At 34.9% G+C, this 21,705-nt stretch overlaps 1 protein-coding gene across 5 annotated transcripts in view; it reads left to right on the top strand.

Moving 5' to 3' along the window:
- Positions 1-21,705, top strand: part of CCDC91 (coiled-coil domain containing 91) — a 113,062-nt gene that overhangs the window by 35,030 nt on the left and 56,327 nt on the right. For all 5 annotated transcript variants that reach the window (XM_030469375.1, XM_030469374.1, XM_030469376.1 and 2 more), the window contains exon 7: positions 14,342-14,419. In XM_030469375.1, the coding sequence (XP_030325235.1) occupies positions 14,342-14,419 (78 nt within the window). The remainder of the gene's footprint in view (positions 1-14,341; positions 14,420-21,705) is intronic.

The following is a 21,705-nucleotide window of genomic DNA, read 5'->3' as shown; positions in this document are numbered from 1 at the left end:
CAGAGCTACTGCCTATCTCCATTTGTGCATTCACAGTTTGTTCAGGATGATTCATCTTTAATTTTTTTCTACTTAATATGAAAAATAAATTGAGATGATTATGAAATGTCCAAATACATTTAACACTAATAACATAGAATTCTTTACCACCAAGCTTGTCCCATCGAGATTTATGCTGAATCTAACTTTTGTAGAAGTAGTGTCTTGTTGGATAAGTGAGGGGATAATAGAAATGTGGAAAATATATTAAGATCTATTATATATATATATTAAGATATATTATATATATACATTAAGATCTATAATTATATAATTAATATATAATCAAGATATATAATTAAAAAAAAATATATATATATAAATAATAATATATTAAGAAACGCATAAAAAGGAGAACCTGAATAGTTGCACTGTTAATGCTCCTAAGTTGACTTATTTGGAATGCACTTTGTTTAAAAAATGGGGGGAGTAGCACCAAAGCAGCTCCATTGGACTTTATGATCTCAGAGGTCCCTTCCAACCCAGACGATTCTATGATTCTGTGTCTCTGGATCCACTTGAGCCCTGTTTGTGTTCAGTGTAAAACATCTAACACAGTGTAATTATTTTGTGTACTAGGCCATTACTCACTATAAAAGAACTAAGTCTTAGACAATACTGGTCAGAACTGGTTGGTACTTAACTGAGTACTGTCTTAGTACTGGTCAGTACATAACTCAGAAATACTCATATGACTCCCATGTCAAAGATAAATTTATTCATATATTCTCTGTTAACTCGGAAACTTCCTTACTGATTATCCTTTTCAAGATTTAGTCTCTGGGTTGGTTTTTTTTGAGTAAGCTGCTGTAATTTTAGTATGTAGGTAAAATGCATACATCTTAATTTCAACAAATAATAGAGTTGTAAAAGGTCATTTTTCTATAGCTTCTGATAATGGGACAAGTATTACTGGTAAAGTATTAGTTATTGCACTGATCACAAGAGTATAAATACAACATTTTTATATCATCAAGATTTTAAAACTACTGTCTAATTGTAAAAAACGTTGAAGGACAAATAATGTTTGGGAGATGGAGGAGACAAGGGATGGTCTTAAGTCAGCTTTAATTTTATATCAACATAACTAGATGGCTGTCCCATTTTTTTTCCCTGCAGATTTCTGTTACATATTCCTATAGTGACTATTTTCTGTTCTTATAGACAACCATAGTGATGTTTACTACTTTGTTACTTCACTATTACTGTTTTTAAAAAAGTTTTGCTGCTGAGACTTGGATAATTGTTTTCCTTATCAAAGGCTTAAAAGTTCCAGAACAGCATATGACACTTAAAATAATCATGTACTGAAACTACTGAGAACTCTTTTTTACTTTTCTTGGCTAAAGTTTTATCATTTTAAAAAGAAAACTGATAATAATAAAAACTATAACATCAGTTTTTAAACCTGAAGGAGTTGAGACAAAACAGACTTTCCTAGTCCTATGCACTTCTTTAAAAATAAACCTACACTTTTAATGTATTGCTAGACAGACAGTATTTTGGGTGGATATGTATTAAAAATTTAAGCATCCTCAAGCAAATAATCAGGATGATCATCATTCCTTTCCAGAAATAAATACCATAGTGAAATTTAACTTAAAATATGAAAGTTCAAGTCTGATTAATGCTTTAAAATAATCCAAGATATTTTGATAAAAGATTGAGAGCAATTTTCAGTTTCGTCCTGTATTTCAATATTTTATATATTCAGCTGCACTTAATGTATTTCCTTTTTATGTAGTGAGAACAATCCAAGTTCCTGTGCCAGGTTTTCAAAGTGCTGAGGATATAGTCACACTCACTTATAATGAAGTGAGTGTGTCGTTGAAAAGCAAATTTCCGCTGTTCTGCTCAGAGAGTTTGAAATAAAGCTAGATAACTTCAGGGAAGCTAAGAAGGAAAAACAGAGTTTGAGCTTAGAAGCAACAAGTAGTGAAAAATATTTTGGGCCTCCTTTATATTCAAACTATTATTAGAAAAGGAATTTTCATGATTGCAGAGCCTTCTTGTTAGCGATAAAGGAGGAAAAGAGGATATCCATTTCCATCTTCATGAACTAAACCATAATTTCAGGCAGTGTTTCATTTTGTTGCCTACTATTGTGTCACTGTCCACCAGAATGACTCCTTGTACTATTTAATAACTACTATTTAAAACTACTAAGAATATATTATTACAGTTCTACAGTAGTGTAATTTTGTGATTGTTTACTTTTGTAAGTAAGAAGACCCTTGATGCTTATTTCCATCAAGGAATGCTTAATCTGATGCTTTTTATGTCACAGTTGCAATTTCTGTGGATGTTTTTTAATACTGAGTTGTGCTAAACACTTCAGCTTGAACAGACGGAAGTCTGTACTAGATTATTGTGAAATAATCTGCTTTCTTAGGAGATTTTTCCTTCCTCCCTTCTCCAGTCTTCCAGTGCTTATCAGATTATTTTTGTGTGTGTGTATTATCACTTACATTGTATTTGCTTCATTTGGGCAACTTTCCTCTTGTAAAAAGAGACAAAATTAATTTTGATCACAAGAAGAGAACTATGGAGTGTGGTCATAACTTTGCCACCTGGGAACTTGCTACCTGTACAGAATGTACAGGTGACCAACCAGAAAGCAGCTGCATCCAGCTGGAGTGGTGAGAAGTTGCTTCAGTGAATAAAACTTGGACCCGTTGCTTATAAAGATTAATACTAGACATGTATCAGTTTACCACATTCAGTGTTACCATTTTAAAATAGATTTAGCAGGTTTTAGATGTCCTTTTTTGCTAAAAATATGAACTGAAGAAAATTTGTTCAGGGCTTTATGGTATTCAGCCAAAAATCCAGCAGACATCTCTCATACAAGGAGAAGGAGGATATTGTAGCTATCCTGTAACAAAGACTACAGAAGATGTCTAAAGATATCTCATATTTCACATAATATTTTCATGAGATAGATCTCACATCAATGTGGGCTTAGTGGCACTTGACCCCCTTCTTACGTCAAGTTTATGTCTTTACTTGCACATTCTTTTGAGAACTGAATATTTATCAACTAAAAATAGCAGCTCTTTGAGACATGTTGCAATTCCTACGGCAGTATTTCATAAACTTTCAACACATTCCTAATCTGTCACCACCAATTAAATTATGGGTGACCAGTCCCTGCCATGGCTGATGAATCTTCCATTGGACAATAGAAACGGAATGGTATTTTTTAAAGAAGAAACTTTTTTATTATTATTTTTTTGGTATTTTGTAGTTTTAATGAGTGCTACCCTACTTTGGGTTTCTTTATGTGACCTCCAGTCTTTTACAAGCCTTTACATATGCTTAATAAATCCACATACAAGAAAGGCCTTATTCCAGCAGGATTTGCTTTCACTTTTTAAAAAGACTTAGCCAGCAATAATTGTGCCCCACTGAAGAAGGGAACTGCTCAGAAAAAAAACGTGTCTTTATCTTGCTTTTTCTCATCTGGATTAACCAATTTGTGGGATATCTGTAGTGTAAAATATCAAGAAGTTTCAAACAAAGTTAAAATACAGCTAAAGCTTTCTATCAAATTTAGTCCTAGTACTACAGCCTTTAAAAGTGTATTTAAATTATATTTTTTTTATTATATGACAAGGAAAGCATGAGCTTGTTTCTGCATCCCTGCCAGCTGGCTTGTAGAAAGGAGCCAAGGGACTATTGAAAGGGGTGATGTATGTATGGCCTTAGTTTCTGGAGTTAGAGGAAGTAATGTTTGTGTCCAAATTAGAATCCTTTTCCTTCTCCCTCTCAGTTTCTAGCAACAGAAGGCTTTTTGGAGTTTTATTATATCCCAGTCTTAGTTTCTTTGGGGGAAAACTCTGATCTCTGTCTTTTTTTTTTTTTTTTAAGATGAAGTTTTGAGTGGTTTGGGTTTTTTGTTTTTTGTTTTTTTTCTGAGGAGAATCTTTATTTGGTTGACTTTATTTTTATAAGCTGCAGGATATTGTGTAGATTAAAGAGAGGTGCTGCAAAGAGAGTTGTTGTCCTAAGAAAAAAATCTAGATATAAGAACCAGTGGCTTTACCCTCACTTAAAGAAAAGAGAGAGTGAGGGGGGGAAAGAGTGTAATCTAGGAAAAACATAAAAGCAAATTGGTAAAGATATTGACACTGAATGGGTGTTAGATACACTATTGGAAAAATAATTTCTGGCTCCAATGAAAAAAAAATTATTGGACTTCTGGTGATGCAAGATACTTCTTTGCTAAGAGAAAGAGACTAGAGCAAATATATCATCCTTTTAACAGATTAGTTACATTTCCTGCCTACCCCCAGAAATCTAGCTTTCCTTCTCTGGAATAAGTAGTTTTGCTTCTGGTTCAATGATGTCAGTGCTTCTCAGTAAGCAAAACAGAAATCTTCTTTTCTTTGACTCCTATCTCCTTTCATTAGCTCACAAGTTAAAAGAAATACAAGAGCATGATACAATTTTCATGTAGGAATGGTCTTTAAATGTCTGTGTGTTTATCTAGACTCTAAAGCATTTGTGTTCATGTTTTGGTTTGTTACAAATTTTTTGTTACAAATACAACTGGAACTTCATTGATAACAGGCAACTAGAGGTCATGATAATCTTTGCTAATCAATCCAAAGTTTTTAAACAGGAACTTAGGAACTAAATATTGCCATCTCTTTTTCTATTGTATGTGTTGCTTGTGCTCTCACATGAGTTTAACATCTATTTATTTTTAAGAACTGTGAATTTAGTCACTTCAGAGGTGGGAAGAGGTAAAAGAAAGAACCAAAACCAGACTCCCATTCATGAAGCAACCCAAATTTTTGCTGATGTCAAATGTGCAAGTACAAATATATGCAATCTGGGAAACAAACAGGAGGAGCTAGAGTGCTGTATGAACTATGACATGCAAATAGCTGCCATGTGTTGGGGTACTTCGTGTGGCTGGATATCTAGCATGAATGGTGGAAATCAGCTCATAAAAAAGGGCAGGGAAGAAGATGAGATGAGTTTGTCATTTATAGAAATGAGCAGCTTCAGAGTACAGGACATGGAAGAAGACAGACAAGAGAGTTCAGGAAAGCAGAATGGTTTAGTTAGGTAACGAGAGAGCTGGCTGTTGGTATGAGGGAATTCTGTATCAACTGAGGAGACTGAGGAAAGTCTGTGATTACTGAAGAAAGACAAGATCCAAAAAGTGTGGATCCAGCCTTTTGGTCCTTGGGAAGATCATAGCATAAGTGCTGTTACAGCCATTTTTGGATACATGAAGAAGGGGATTGGGAGTAGCTAACATGGATTTACCAAAACATAAATTGTGCCTGACCACTCAGGAATTCATATTTTTGTGACTAAGGTAGGCTTTGGGATGTTTTAGACAATGAGATTGTGAAATCTCCATCCTCACAGGTTTCCAAGATATCACTAGACACAGATCCGAACAGGTTTTTGGACCAGTTGAATGCCTGAGGTTCCATCCAACCTAGCATACTGTGATTAAATCTGGTTTTAACTCAGTGTTGATCTTGCTTTCAGCAGGAGGTTCAACTACATGACCTCCAGAGGTCCCTTCCAACCTCAATGATTGTGTGATTTTGTTACTTAATACTTTGGTCATATACTGAGAAAAATAAATAGCCCACTCCCAGTCACTAAGGTCATAACTCAAATCCAGGGGAAACTCCCCAGGCTGAATTGTTTGGAATATTTTACTCCAGTCTGGCCTACCTCATTGCCAGTAAAAAAGACATCAGCAATTAAGGGCAGGGCCAGGAATGCTTAAACCAAAAATCTAATTAATGCAGTATTTGAAATGTTACACTATTCAATAAATCAATTCTTGCAAACTTAAAATCACTGTTGACTATTGTAAAACATTTGTGGTTCTTTTTAATGTGTCTGTCTTGTTAGAATAGGAGCTAATACTATGCAGCATATCTACGTGCTGTGTGAGATTTTACCACAAACAAATGACAGCCATTCAGAATTTGGAAGTGAAGGACTGGTTCCCTAAGATAAAGAACCAAAAGTGAGAAGGTCTTAAAAAAATCTCCGTATCTGTTATTTTGGTACCTTCTTCTGGACAATTTAATCTAGGAGTTCACAGTTTGGTAGCAGTTCTTTAAATGCAAGGAAAATGTTGTAGTAACTTGTAGATGCACTTTATAGTTTAGATTGGGCAATAGGGTCTGACAAGTGTACGTTTTTTATTTTGTAAACCTCTTTTGTTTTGAACAACATGGTCAAGGGAAGCTTGCCTAGCATAACTTCAGCTGAGCAATTCTGTTTAAGGCTTTGCTCCTGCTTTCTTCAGTACCTTTTTCTTGGCATTTGTTTTATGCCAAACTCCTTGATTTGCTGCTGTTTCTCAAACTGTTGTTCATTATCTCTTCTGATCTAACTTCTTGTCACATTTCTAATAGAACATATGCAGGTAGCTTGATGAAGAGATGAATACCTATCTTCGTGTTGTGCAAGTTGTGTAATTTTTTGTTTAACTTGCATATCATACCTTTCTTTCATTGTCTTCAGGAAACAAACAAACAACACCCAATTCAGCAGCCACTTTTGTTGGAGCTGCTTTGCTTGTACTTTGATAGGAAAATAGCTGTTGAGCAGCTGTTCTTCAGATAGTGTGTCTGATTGGGAATGGTTTTAGTGTTCCAAAATGTATTTACAAATCAGAAAACAAGTTAAGATCAGAAAAAGAGGCAAGTGTTATCAGCATTGTTTGCTTCCTGAGCTTTGAATCAAGAGGCAGCCAAACAAAATAGTCCAGATACTGAAAATGAAAAGGAGATATAAAGATGCAACTGTTTTTTTCTGTTGGTTTTTGAAGTAAATAGGACAGTTTACATTATACTTCAGTAAGTTTACTATACTTATTTGTATACTGCAAACACAAGAAAGGAAAAAAACCATTTGTCTTTTTATTACACTGGAAAAATTTCAAAGATATGTTGGGAGTTTTACATACAACGATGCTATGAATTGTTAGATGTTTTAGAATTAAATCTTCAAAAGTTTTTATTCATACACAAGTGTAATTTCTGCCTGCATGCTTTTGAAGCTGGATTCAGTCTTCTGTATAGGTTTCTTCAGTTTCTTAACAGACATTAAAAGATTAAGGCTATCCTCTAGGAATGTGATATTAACATCATTATGTATTATGAATATTACAATGCTATGAAAACACAGTATGCATTATTTCAATTAGTTATTTCTAAAATATATATTGAAGACTTCTCAAAGGCTCACAAAGCTGCAGATACAAAAGTTACTGGGTTTTGGCACAGAAGGTATTTTTAATTCAGCTATAGTTAGTTATGTTGTGTTTGATTACTGTTCACTATCATTTGAAGTTTCAGAGTTTTGAAACTAGAAATTAAAAGTTGCAGCCAGAACATTAGCATATATATTGTTATGAAATGTAGGCAATGGGTCCTTTCGGAGACTTCACCCATGACAGGAAAACTCTAAACTGTTGTTTGCTTTGCAATATTATAAAATACAAAATACAATAAATTGGGTTTTTAGGTACTTTATGTAGAAAAGGTGAGGAAAACCAAGTACCCTCATGATGAATACCCAGTAGAGTAGAGGCTTTGTAAATATGCATGTGGTTCACAGGATGTTTGAGGTTTGAAGGGGACCTCTGGAGGTCAACTGGCACCTAGAGCCAGTCACCCAGGACACCTTTTGAGTATCTCCCAAGTATCACCAGGAGGACTGGAACATCTTTCCTGTGTTTTTCAATGTAGAGAAAAGAAGGCTCCATGGAGATCTTGTAACTATAAGAAAGCTGGAGAGGGGCTTTTTATAAGGCCAGGTAGTAATGGTACAAAAGTCAATGGCTTTAAACTGTAAAACGATGGATTTAGGTTAGATATTAGGAAAAAATACTCTGAGGGAAGTGAGACAATGGCACATGTTGCCCAGAGAGGCTGTGAGGGCCCTGTCCCTGGAAGTGTTCCAGTCCGGGCTGGATAGGACTTTGAGCATCCTGATGTAGTGGGAGGTGTCTCTGGCCATGCATGGGGATTGGAACTAGGTGGTCTTTAAGATCTCTTCCAACCCAAACCATCCTCTGATTCTATGATAATGTTTAAGAATTCTGAAGGCAGTTAGAGATGGCTTCCTGACCCAAATGTACTGTGTTATTTACCATATCATACAGTTTTGACAGCAAAATATATAATAATAAGAAAACTACTTAGCATTAACAGATTAATCTGCATGTGAGTTAGCCTTTTTCTTCTTTTATGTCCTCTACAGTGGAAAGTCTCGATATTTATGTCCTGTGAAATAAGTGAGCAAGTATAAACTGTAGTTGTTCTTAACACAATTTTAATGCCTTAATTGTGGTAGAGACCCATGTTATACATTGCAAATACTTGAAGACTTTAGTTATATGTGGTATAAGAACTATAATCATGTTTCACTTTTGGACATTTACAGGCTCTTCTATACAATTTCCTTTACTCAGTTTTTCACATTTCATCAGTCTTAATGCCTCCCAGCAGACTGGTCCATTCACACTCACTCAGCTCCAGCTCAGCTCAGCTCTAACTCGACAGGAAATGTCCTTATCACCATATTAGGAAGTTGGTCATGAAAATTTGTTCACTACCTCACTTCATTATTCACTTTAAAGTCTTCTGATGTTGTATACTCTAGCTAGCAATGATATTTATTTGTATAAAACAAATTATATTATCTCCTTGATCCCTATGGTGAGCTCAGGGTTGTACATATTGAATGTTCTTTTGGTTATAATGGGAAATCTGAAAACTTTCTTTCCTGTGAAAATTCTTGTCCTTATCTTCAGGTTCTCAGCTCTGTCTTTTACTGGAATGTTGGTGATGTGACAAAAGTGAAAATATGCCATAGACGTAGAAGCAATTCCGTGTCTCAGTTCTGGAGACCTCACATTCTTACTTCACATGAATAGAAATAGTGACCAATCTTATATACAATAGCACACTCTAGTGTGTATATTAATTAGCCATTATGCATTGATTCTCGTCATGTTTAACTCAGTGTTTCGCTGATTAATTTTCTGTTGTATTCTCAATATTTTCTCTATACTTGTGTGAATTGGAGGAAATGTCTATCTTCAAATGAGAAAGTACCACTTTCTTAAGAGAATCTTTATAATACTGTTACTTGTTATTTTTTTTAAATGATGATTTGAACAGAAGAAAAGTTGAGTTTTGGGAGGAAGAAAATTTTTGTGACAGAATCTCAATATAATAGAGGAATTGAGTCTAACATGAAGAATTTTAATGACTTACTTGTATTCACCCAAAACTGTGCAAGATAGATTTGAAATGTCTTCCAATTTAGTTGCTTCAGGGACCTGCAGTTTGCCTTTTTTGCATTAAAACAGAAATCAGGAGGAAAAAGGGTATGTTACTTTCTTTGATGTTTGCTCAGACTTGCAGCTACTTCTGCAGATACCACAGCTTTAAAATCAACACAGATAACTCCCTCGCACATTATATATAGTAACATAAGACTCTTTACAGGTGTTACTGAAACATTTGTACAATTAAAACATGGGTACTTTATCTTAACTTAGAATTTATTAGCATGTTTTAAATAACTTTTTTTTTTCCTTGGGGTTTCTGAATAAGTAATGTAAAAAAGTGCATATCAGTTGGCATAAAAATCTATGGGTTTTTTTTTATGGATCCTTTTTGCATATTTGTGAAAGTGGGCAAAAATTTGTGGTCTTTTCCTGACTTGATCTTATTTTCTTCTATAATTTTTTCATACATGTAAATGTGAACTCATAGTGCTTTGCTGCAGTACTGGCTTTTGCTTTACCTGTGTATTACTGCTGTGATCTTTTTTAATACTATAAATTGTGATTATTGGTGACATAATGTAAAAAAAGAGGAAGAATTAAGTTTCTTTTGTTCTAATGGCAAGAGAAAAATCAGTGGGGAAAAAACTACCTGTGGAGCAAAATGGCAGAAATTCAATAGACTTGATATAAATAAATTCCCTTAGCTATATTAAAATTTTGGGGATATTTTGTTAGCTATGCTCACTATAGAACTGGAGTTGTGAAATTATTGTGGTGTTTACTGCTGATCATTAACAAAAGGTATTCTGGTATGTAGTAGTTTTCTTCCTTTTCGGATAGATGGCTGTGGTCCTAATTTGCAGTGTCAAGTCTTTTTTGATGTTGTTTTTGATACCTGTTAGGAGCACTGACACAAAATAATTTTTTAAGCACCCACTTTTGATAATGAGAATTACAGTTGCTTTGAACAAAACGAGAAGAAAGACTGGAAGTTTCTCACAAGAAAGTGAGGCTTTCACTTACTGTTGTTGTAATATGTATGACTTGCAGGCACGGCAGAGTGGAAGGTTAGTAGGGAATCCGGGTAGAGTCTGGGTGGCATTCACTTTTCTTCAACTACTCAAGACAGTCTGCCTCTCAAAGTTAGTAGAAAAATATATCAACTTATGGTTAGGTACATAAAATTAAATAAGTTTGAGGTCTTCACTCTCTCTTCTTCCTGATCACATCTCACAAATCCTTTTCTTACATATTTTACATAGTACTCTGGTGAGCCATGTTATTCTTACACTTCCCAGTATGCACAAACACATGCCCTGAATTTCTGTCAAAATTCTGGATGTTAACAAAGAACTCTGTCTGAACCGTGTGTGTGAATAATGGTTCACTTAAACTGAAGTTTAAGCTCAAACTTGTAGCTAAAAGATCTAAGAAGAATGCTGATGATGTTGGCAGGCAGTAACAAGCAGCTGGATGGCAGGTGGTCAGTAACCTTTCCTGCTGTCACAGCCACTTCAGAGGGCTTCTCTCCCCAGTGGCAAGCTTGGGAACCACAGCTCTCAGAAGCTCACCAGGAATTTGGATCCATCTCCCTCTACAGTGGCTTGATTCACAGAAGTCTAACAAAAGAAAAAGGAGAGTCTGAAGTCACTTCGACTTTAGACTGTAGGGAAAATTTCAGCTTGATCCACTGTTTGTTATCCTTGTCATTCAATCACTTCTTTGATTTTGAAGACATAGATTTTAAAGCACATACATCTGTAAATTGTTCACAATTGCATGTTTCCTCATAAAAGAGTCACAAAATTGAAAAAACACCCAGAAACACTGATAAGCATTGGGCTATGAATTGCTTGTTACCTTCATACTGTGTCCGGGCAGACACCTAATGCTTTCTGGAACATTTATCAAGATTTTGATCACAAAATAAAATAAACCCATCTGTCTTCTAAGTTTATGTTTAATTACTATCAGCGTTCTGGTGTGAGATTCTTTCCATCGAAAGGCATAAGGGAGCAGGTAGAAGTCCTCTGAAGATTATTTTACTTAAAAAAATCAAACTTCTTGACTCATGTTTGTTTCCTTTTTTAAAAAGAAAATTATTAAAAAGAGGAAGAGAGCAACAAAGTTATTTAAAAACTGCTCTGTAGGCATGCAAACCATGTAGAAGAACACTACAAGAGCGAGCCAGAGAACACAAAATTCTTCTCTTTACGACAGGAAGTCTGAATGTTACATTTTATTTCCAGGTCTGCACCATTCAGAGCTCTTCTTAGACCTTCCCTTTGCTTTCTTACAAGCAGAGTAATGCTAAGAGTAGCTATCTCAATTCACTAAGTTATTTTCCAATGGGAAGTACAGAAATTGCATGCCCATTGTTCATCAAACGAATATGCTGCTGTTACTGAAATGTTTCTGTTGTGTTCATAGCCAAATCATACAGCTCAGTAGCTGGTGTATCTTCATCATTAAGACACTAAATCAATGGATATGCTTCCAAAATGTGTTACTTAAATTGACTTTGGATCTTCTCATTTTTGGATGTTAAAAGGACCAAGTACAGATTCCACTGAGTGAGGTATCTGTAAGATTTTGAAAGCAGTAGTTTGCAGACTTTCTAAACAGGCCAGCCATCCTCAAAAGAATTTAAATGCACCCCCACAAGTTAAAAAAAAACACAACCAAAATCAAAAAAACAAACCCAAAACCACTTAGAAGCCTTAGCTAAAAAACCCTGTGAATAGATAAAGACAGTGAAGACACACATCAGACTGGGTTAAGTCTTGCAATTAAGTAGTGCAAATGTGACATTAAACTTTTCATGTATGTGTTTGTAATAATGCCCTTTTATTCTCCCTACTTGCTCTATTTCAGAGGTTGAGTTCTAGAACTGACCCAAACAAAACTAACAGTTCTTTTCTAATAAAATAGTTCTACTAAAATAGTTCTTTTCTAGTGACTCTTTTCCTTTACGTTAGTAAATGTTTTAAGAAAGTTCTCAAAAATGTGTTGAATGGAATCTTAATGTTGGTAGATACACTGTAGTGTTGATTCCTCAACTCATGTTATTAGTTTGCATTTAGTATATGACTTTGAAAAAATCACTAATTCTGAATAACTTGAGAGATTTATTTTAAAGAGGATAAACTACATTTTTTGCTTTGTGTCTTGGTTTGACTGATAATGCTAGTGAGAGGCACTGTACTTTTTACCAGAATTAAATGTGTTACTTCCTCGATCAACACACTTGATTGTTGCACTTGACATAGTTTTGAGCAATCTTAGATGGAGATTTTACTCTTTTAACTCTTCCCATTTGAAGGTTTCTCTCAATACTGAATGCTTCTTCAGTTTTGATTTGTTTCTTCAGCTAGTTTAATTAGTTACCCCTAACTTCCTCTTTCTGTATAAATCTTTTTTCATATTTGTGAATCCAAGATATGCTACTATAATAATTATCTTTTTCTTGGTTCTGTTTTTTTTTCTTTTGTTTCCTGTTTTGTGTTTTTTTTTCCCTGTGTTCACTTTTCACAGGGCATCTATTGATAATTATTGGAGAATTTATGGAATTAAGCATTGGATCACATTTCCCTCCCTTTACACCAGTTCTACAGTTTTGTGCTGTACAAATATTTCTAGGCATTATTTATTTTTACATATATAACATCTGATTTTGACTACTTTGTGCTGTCAGTGATGCTTAATGCATCAAAATGTGATTAAACTGGTGTCCCTAGATGTTGTGCATCGTGTTATGAAGTAGTTTGTTTACAATTCAAAATACTTAAATCTTCAGTTTTTCTCCTTGATATCAGTTGTTTTTGTAGTACTTCATTAAAAAGTCAGGTTTGTTCAAGAAAAGTTGAATGTCTTATTGTATTTTGGCCCAATAGTAAGAAGTTTGTATAGCTGTAATCTCAGTCTTTTTGCTAAGATGGCCCTTGCAGGAGAAACAGAACAGCAGACCTGAAACCTCTAACAAATAGAGAGCTACAGACTGATCAGTTTATATTTAGTGATTTTATGTGGCCTTTCATAATAAAATTTAACATGCTTTGTTAGATACTAAGTTTTCCTTATTTCAGACATACTGAACTTAAGAAAACACAGAATTAATTAGTTTCAATTTGAATTCCATCAAAAAAAGCAATAAGTATGTAGTATAAGTTGTGTGTGATTTTTCACTGTAATCACAAGGTAAGGTTTGTGATAAATGTTGCTCTGATTTCTGCCAAGGTTTTCCAAGGTGATTTAAAGCACCTAAGACCTGCTGTGTGGATTTAAGAACAGATGCCTGAGGCAAAGAATGGGAGAAGGGAAAGTTTTTAATCATCTTACTAGCTGGTGATCTGAAAAATGTGGTGCTGGTCACTGATAAGTGTGAAATGCTTATGAGAAGCTAATAAGGTGTTCACGTTGCAGACTTTTATGTCAAGTCAGAAATATTAGAATATTCTTGTTCACGTTGTTTGTACATAATGCTGTGAAGAAAATAAAAAGTAAACAGTAGAGCTTTATTTGAAAAAGGTATTCAAGATGTGTTGTGCAAGAACACTTTCCTCGGGGCCTTAAGAATGAAAAAGTATAAAAAAAAGAAGCTATGTAATGAGTAGGAGAAGGGTCTACTCTTCTGAAGAAGCTAAATCTGATAATAGTCCATTTCAACATTTTTATTAATATAGGCAGTAAATGACATTTACTAAGAGAGAGATTTGGAAGTCCTACCATCCACAGGTATACCAAGAAAATGGAAAAATCATAGTAACAAAGAAAATGTAAAAAATCGGGAGAACTATTTAGAATTATCTGGAGACTAATAAAGTAAAATTAAGAAATAAACAAAAAGAAGTTTAAAACAAGGACTAACTTCAGTTGAGCTGTATAATTTCTGAAGAACCAAGCTATGTGCATTTTTTTGTAAAATATACCAAAAATAAGGAAGTTATTGATCTTTCTGTTTGAAACTTCTGTGCCAGATGCCTGTGTTGTATATCATCTTCCCATGTTTTTTTACAGGAAAAACATAAACAGGAGTTAGAAGACATGAGAAAAGCTGGACATGAAGCCTTGAGTATTATTGTTGAAGAATTCAAGGTAAATGAGTTGCCAAGATAACACAATTTCCAAGTAATATTATTGAAATAGTATATAGAAAGTATGCAATACAATTATCTTTAGTACTGCTTGTTCTGGTTGCTCAATGCTTTTTGACCTGAAATTTTGCACTTTTCTCACTCTGCACTTTGGGAAATTTAGGTAAAGTAGGTTAGTAATTTTCAATTATGAAACTTAAAACCAGAACAAAATAAAAATGCTCAGTCTATTGTGGTAAACTTCTGGTTTGATTATTTAGAATGTGTCTGAATTCTGGACATCCTCAGTCTCATCAAACTGCACTTTCAGGAAAGCAGCCTCACAGAGCAATTCAGCAGGCTTTTATCTACACATCACTAAGAGAAGACATTAAAGATAAAATAAGGCTGAATCTGTAATTCTTTCCTCATGTTCCTAGTTCCTCTTAGCTGGTAAAATGAAATAGCAGGGTGTTACCATGGAGGATAAATACGTGTCTTTTGTGCTGTTACTGAAACTTTCTAGTACAGAATGCACAGTGGGGAAAAATTGAATCCAATCAGGGCAAAGTGTAGGCAAAGCTAAAATTTCTAATTAGATTTGATGAGATAAAGAAGATCTGATAGGGAAAAAGTCCTTATAATGTGGAAATGGAAAAGAAGGCTGTGACCTGGTAGGCAGCTGTGAGCTGGGAACACGAATCTCACAATGAAGGGGAAGTTCAGATTTTAACTGCTCAGATAAAATCATTCCATGACCAAGGAATGATCTGACATGGAGGGCAAGAAGGCCCAGCTGCAGAAAGATTCAGGCTTACTGGAAACAGGAATGCCTGAAACAGCAGGATTCCATGTTAGGGAGTGAGGTTTCCCTCGGTAATGAGGTAAGAAATGGCAAAGCATTGTCTTGTAGGAATCCATCCTGGAATGTGTGTGCTTGGGTACCACTTTTGGTAAACAGAGCTGAAGCTGAGGGGTGAACTGACCGTGGCTATGGTGCTCCATGCAGGTGCTCACATTGTCAGTGCTGCATCAAGTGTATAGAAGGAATTGTCTCATTTTACATCTTTCCAGACTCCTTGTAGAGCTGCTTATGGAGGAGGGAGGACTGGCAAATTCATTGTTCATTAAATCTTTTCATGTTTAAGCACATGTTTAGCTTGCCTCAAGGAGTATGGTAAAAATTCACCAACATTAGTTAGGGATGCCATTGTAAGGTAGAAAGGATAGGGTTGAAGGAGGTTCTTGTGAGTCAGGTGACAAGCTGAGAGCTTAGAACGTGCTGGTCAAGATGCGTGGAATACTTTATTAGGGAGGGTAGGGAGGTTTCTTTGTTTTCTTCAAATACCCAAAATTTACTTGCAATGTATGTTTCTTTCTGGTGGTGTTAGGATCTGCAGTTCCAGGAGAACTATATTCCAGATTCCAAGTCCATTGCAAAATTTGGGATCTTAATGTTAGCAAAACTTTTTTTTAATTTATTTTAATTAGATTCTATAGGGCTTGTAGACTCCATTCCTCCCATGTCAGATAGGCCTACCAAGTTCCAAGTCTGAGAGCACCACTCTGTAGGACCCTCTGCTTGGTGGCAACATGTCACAGGCTGCAGAAAAGAACAGAGTAATTCCAGTCATCCTACATATTTGTAACAACTCATAATAAAAAAACCCGCTTAATAATTTTGATGATACCAGTTAGCAGTGTTCTAGCTAATGTTTAAATCAGACTGTTCTTGGAAAAATATCTGTCTCCATCAATACAGCTTACACTGATTTAATCTAAAGAGAACCTATCCAAGAAAACCTTTCAAAAAAGGTTTCTGTTTGTGAGAAAAGTTAAGCATGGTCAATGTTGATGTCCCATTTCTCTGTGCCTCCCTCATTTTTTTCTGGAGTAGAATTACTGCATTTCTTTTCCCTTACTTCATTAGGAACCTCATTCAACAATAGAAGATCTTAAACATGAATTTTCTTTGGACTGTCCCACTTTGGATGGGCCACTGAACATGTTGCATACCAGCATTTTTCATTTGTTTCTGTGTGAATTTACATTTTGAAAAACACGAGGAGCTGTTGGTAATGGCTGTGCTTAGGCTTTCTGCTTTTTATTTCTGAAAATATAATCAACTTTTGAAATGCAGCAGTATTACAGTATTGAAGTTCTGTATGTTTTCTATAGTTTTGCACCATTTTAAAGCCCTTGTGGGAGATGAAGGGCAATTTTGCATGCATGGTATTGTCCCTTTTAAGGAATAATTTCTTCATTTATAGTTGGGAAAGAGATATACCTATGGGCCATATTGAATTTTTAAAACTATTTTATCAGTCAACAGTAGCTGGGAAGATCTAACACACCATCTGGAAAAGGTTTATGTTTAGCAGTTTCTATGACTTGGAACAAAAGAATAGAGATTTAATTGAATAATGTCAATCTAAGCAGTATTTACATTCAGCATATTATTTCTCAGACTGTTTATATTCAAGTTATATAAAGACATTCTTTAATACCAGGGAACCATGGCATGAATATACTTGACACAAGTCCTTCTGTTGCCTCATGTGGTTAAGGTGCCATAAATTGGGCAATGAGATCACAGTAGTCTGAGAAGAAATAACATCAGATATGGCAGCCTCCAAGTAAAATACTGCAACCGACCCTTTCTGCAAACATGCAGCAGGTTATTCTTCAGGATGAGAAGAAAAAAATGTTTGTTAGGTTTAAAAAAAAATCTAAATTTATTTGGTAGTTTGTTCATAGCTTAAGTAAGATTTTAGTAACCCTTTACTATGTATTTAAAAAAAAAAAAGGAATAACAGTGAATCATCAGAGAATTCAGTGAAGGCAAAAAATGTTCCATAGTTTTATTTGAGAAAATAATCTCATGGATTCTTTTAAAATACTAATTCATGAATAATATTTTAATATGGAGCAGGGTTAAATGTTTGGTTTGTTTTTTTCTTAAGTGAATGAGTTAACTGTGGTAACTGGTTTTGTAATTATAAAAGTAACGTTTTATATTTTGTCGACTTTTAAATAGCTAAAATTTTAGTAATTTATTATATTTATCATATTTATTAACAGTTAGTAGTCAGGTTACCAAATATGGAGCCCTACATAAATCAGTTGTTAAAGAACATAAAGTAAATCTAACTAGTCCTAGTAAAGTACAGAATTGTGATATTGACTCTCTTAATACACTTATGATTAGCCGTCCTTGATTTTGTGTTGAAAGATACCTTTTTTAGGATTTAAGACTGTGTTACACTAATATTTATATGCAGAAGAGATACTATTTGCAGTAGATTTTGTAAATGATATATAACCCACAAATTACCTTGAGTGTGGAAATTCACCTACGCAATTCTACTGGATTGTTTAAGAGGCATAGGAAGGGAAATCTTTCTTACAGTTAATAGAGTCCTGGTCTGCTTCCCTTGGGTTGTATTAAAACAAACTTATGCTGATTATTCCAATCAAGTGCTTACTCATGGCCTGAATTAGGTTCTGTAGTAGTCATGACTGTTGGAATTTTGACTAATCCTCTCTGATTGCAGCCAATTTTACTTTTGTGGTGCCACTCCAGGCAGAGTTATACCATGAGTGACTGTAATGTCCACCACTGGTAGCTTAAGGATAGCTATGTAAAAATTTGCTCCAGAAAATAATCTGCAGAATCCTTCAAGCTCAAAAACCTCTAAATTAGGTCTTGAAACGCTGGGATGCATAATGGAAAAAAGTTGCCTACTTGTCTTTTCTAGATTCCTGGTATAAGTAAGTCTTCCTGTTGTTATGTCAGTGAAAGTGCCTTTCTTTTCACATTCAAAGGAAGAGTTGCCATTTCTTCACTGCTTTCTGCAAGGCTGCCAAATTAGTAACCAAAAGTTCACTTTTTTATTCTTTTGTTTGTTTTTTTTTTTTACATTTAGTACTAATTATTGCTCCTCACAGACTTGCTGCAGCAGACTTTCTGTTGTTGTTGTACCTTTCTATGCTTTAAAATGGGTTAGACTTTCTGATAATCACTATCTTGTATTTTGGGGACTTATTTGTCGTAAAAGGGACGGTATTACTCCAGATCAATCAATCATTCATGAGTACATTTTCTGTAGACAGACCAGGCACTCAAGTTCAAGACCAACCCACTCAATTCCTACCCTTGTTGTGACTGATCCTTTTTAATATGGCAACAGTGTCAAAAATGGAGCTTACACTAGAAGTCAGATATTGAATAAACTAATTTTAAGCACCTGAATATACCAAAGCCCTTAAAACCACTGCAGTTGCCTCTAGGACAATAGTTTTCCAAATGTGCTGAGAAGGCCATTAACAGACACCACACTTTGTAGTCCAAACCCTCAAAAACCTTGACCATTGTTATTTATCTTATTTTTGTTATAAATGATCTTATTTATTGTTATTTATCTTATCATCCTTTCAACAAATAAGCCATCTACAACACAGTCACAGAATTTGTATTAAAAATGTGGGTAAACAATTAAAAAATTAACTTGGCGGTCTGTGTAGGCGAAGTTTTCCTTTTTTAATGTTTACCTAATTTTGTTTAATTTCTGTCTTTCATGTCATTATTTTTTTAAACTTTTATCCCTGATAACTAACTACAGTAAAGAAAAGTAAATGTAGATCTTGGAAATGATGCTTGTAGGATCATGTAACATTTTAAGATATTTACCACAAGCAACATAAGGCTTTTTCCTCTGCTTGTTTTATCAAGCTTTTGTTCTCAAACTGTCGTAGTTCTGTAAATAGACAAGTTAAGATTTTTAATCTGTTTTGTTTCTATTTCTCAACATATGAAATAACCTCTGATGTAAGCTTCAAAGAATATGAGGTTACAGGCAGGTGTATTTATTTGATGACATTTATTGACTTAGATTACTTTATGCATTTATAAGTCTTCTAAAAGACAGCTTGTATAAATCAGATGGGTGTTTCCTTTTATAGAAATTAACTTCAAAATATAAAAAGTCCTTTCCATCCCCTTCTGCCATGAGAATTTTATCTACCATTTTTCAGTGTGAGGCACTTGGATATTTTCAGCTACCCATAATTTAAGAACAGATAGATTTAAAGAGTATGGTATTTGTGGGGCCATCACCTTGTCTTTAAAAAAATACTTGTGTCAATAATAGCCCTCTGAATTGAAAGGTTAACTTCTAATGAGTAGAGGAAAATATAAAAGATTTCAATACAAAAGTTAACAGTCAGGGTATCTTTTTTTTAGGGAGAGTTTATTTCTAGCAGGGAGGGAGAACTCTTGAAATGTGACTAGTTCTCAGTTCTTTAAAACACTCAGAAAGGCCTGACACATGAATAAAAGGATAATTTCAAAAGTTGTTGAAAGGGTTTGTACTTCACTTCTGATTTCTATACCTGTCCATTTGTAAGCTGCAATAGAATTCAAGTGGATCTTGAGTAAAATACTGGTTTTGTCATGAAGAGCTGACAAGGAGAGACTCCTTGTCATTTTTACAGTGTGCAACACTGTACTGACGTTGTACTCATGTACAACACTGCTACTATGAAAATATCTTTACAGAATTCTTATAAAAGCAAGGTGCAATCTAGTCTTCTTAAGATCTATCTAAAATGTTTTATTATTGATTAAAACATCTTGGTAATTTAAAGGTAATGTAGAAAGTTGCAAAGGCGATCAGCTCTGGTGAAGGCATTTTCCCCAGTGGAGCAGGGTACCCAGGCATATGGGGGTGGTTCCTGAGCCTGGAAAACCCCAGGGGAGCACAGGGGCACCCCAGGAGTCAGCAGCTTTCAGGCAGGTGGCTGAGGAGGCAAAGGGATACTGTGAGTAAGGGCAGCCAACACCTAGTGCCATGAAAGCAGCTGTAGGGAGCACTGTGAACAGGATGAGCAGTGTGGCAAGGCAGTTTTCTCAGGAGGGCTTGCAAAGAGGGTGCCTCTTTGAGGGAGGGACATTCCATAAGATGGAGGTTTAAAATACACATTATCCAGCAAACTCCTGGTGGACTTGAGTCAGCCAGGTATCTGCTGGAGGGACAGCATAGCAGTATATAAGCAATCCATAAAGTTCTTGGAATATGCAGGCGATAACACTTCTCCAAGTGATACAGGAACCAACAACAAAAGGTGCCATGGTGAACCAGGTTCTCACCAACGCGGAGGAGCTGGTGGAGAATGCCAAAGCAAAAGGGCAGCCTTGACTATGAGTGGAAACAATTCAAGTCAGCATTTTGTTTTATTTTATTTAGAACTTATTTCACCGTAAATTGCAAGTTGGAACTGACCTATATAATTGCATTAATTTTGGTTAAACTTTAAAAATAAACAACCCCCCTTTATTTGATAGCACTTACATGGAGGTGACTTCACTTAAGGGGAAACTCACCTGAAAATAGCCTTATCATGAAAATATGTAGTGTCTTGGGCTGAACTAGATAAGTTGTGTTCTGTTGCAAAAGATAATTTAAAAAATATTTTAAATAGGTTTAATTATATATTATGTGTGCTAGCTAATAAGTGAGTTGTAACATAAGGAAACAGTTAAGTTTTTTCTTAAGTTTCTTTTGAGTTTATGTATCTTCTCCAAGGGTCAGGGAACAATTTCAATTGTCTTCTGCTCTGTTTTGTTATTCAACAATTGCTTAATTATATTTTGCCCTGAAATAATGAGTTGAAATTAATAAGTAGCAGAGACAGGATGCTGCATTAGCTGAAGCATTGTCTCATGCTATAAAGGATAAAGATACTTATGTATTATTTCTGAAATTAATGCTGGTATTTTACATAGTGCATACATTTCAAGTAGTATGGTAACTTTACTTCTCACTAGGTAATGCTGTTTTTTAAGATGACTCATTTTGACCATCCTGAATCAGCCGTTTTGAAGTGAAGAAGGTGTTTGGTGTACTGGCTTGTATTTAGTTACTTAAGTTAATGATGCTTGACCAGGGCAAAAAAGCCAGAGAAGATTCTCTTTTGGATTGCCTAGGATCTTGGTGCAGTGCTTTTAAGTAGTATTATAGAACAAAGTGCAGCAGCCTACAGATCACGATGCATGTTTCATACTGATGTTTCATGTGAGCTGGTTTAACATTATCAAACAATGTTACACATCTTACAAGTCTAGTTTTTTGTACATATTGGAATTGCCTTTATACTCTTTTTCAGAGGAGATAATAGAGGTAAATAATCTCTGCTCTGGTTTTCCTTACTATTTTTTTTCTTCCAATTAAAATAGGGAGTTGAGAGAAAGGGATTTGGTGATTTGTTACTGTTAGGGAATTTGAGATTAATTTGGGGGTAACAGTCTAT

Source organism: Calypte anna, chromosome 1, assembly GCF_003957555.1.
Source record: "Calypte anna isolate BGI_N300 chromosome 1, bCalAnn1_v1.p, whole genome shotgun sequence".
In the NCBI taxonomy this organism is placed as follows: domain Eukaryota; kingdom Metazoa; phylum Chordata; class Aves; order Apodiformes; family Trochilidae; genus Calypte; species Calypte anna.
The sequence above is the reverse complement of the archived record's forward strand: the minus strand, read 5'-3'. Positions and strand labels throughout refer to the sequence as shown.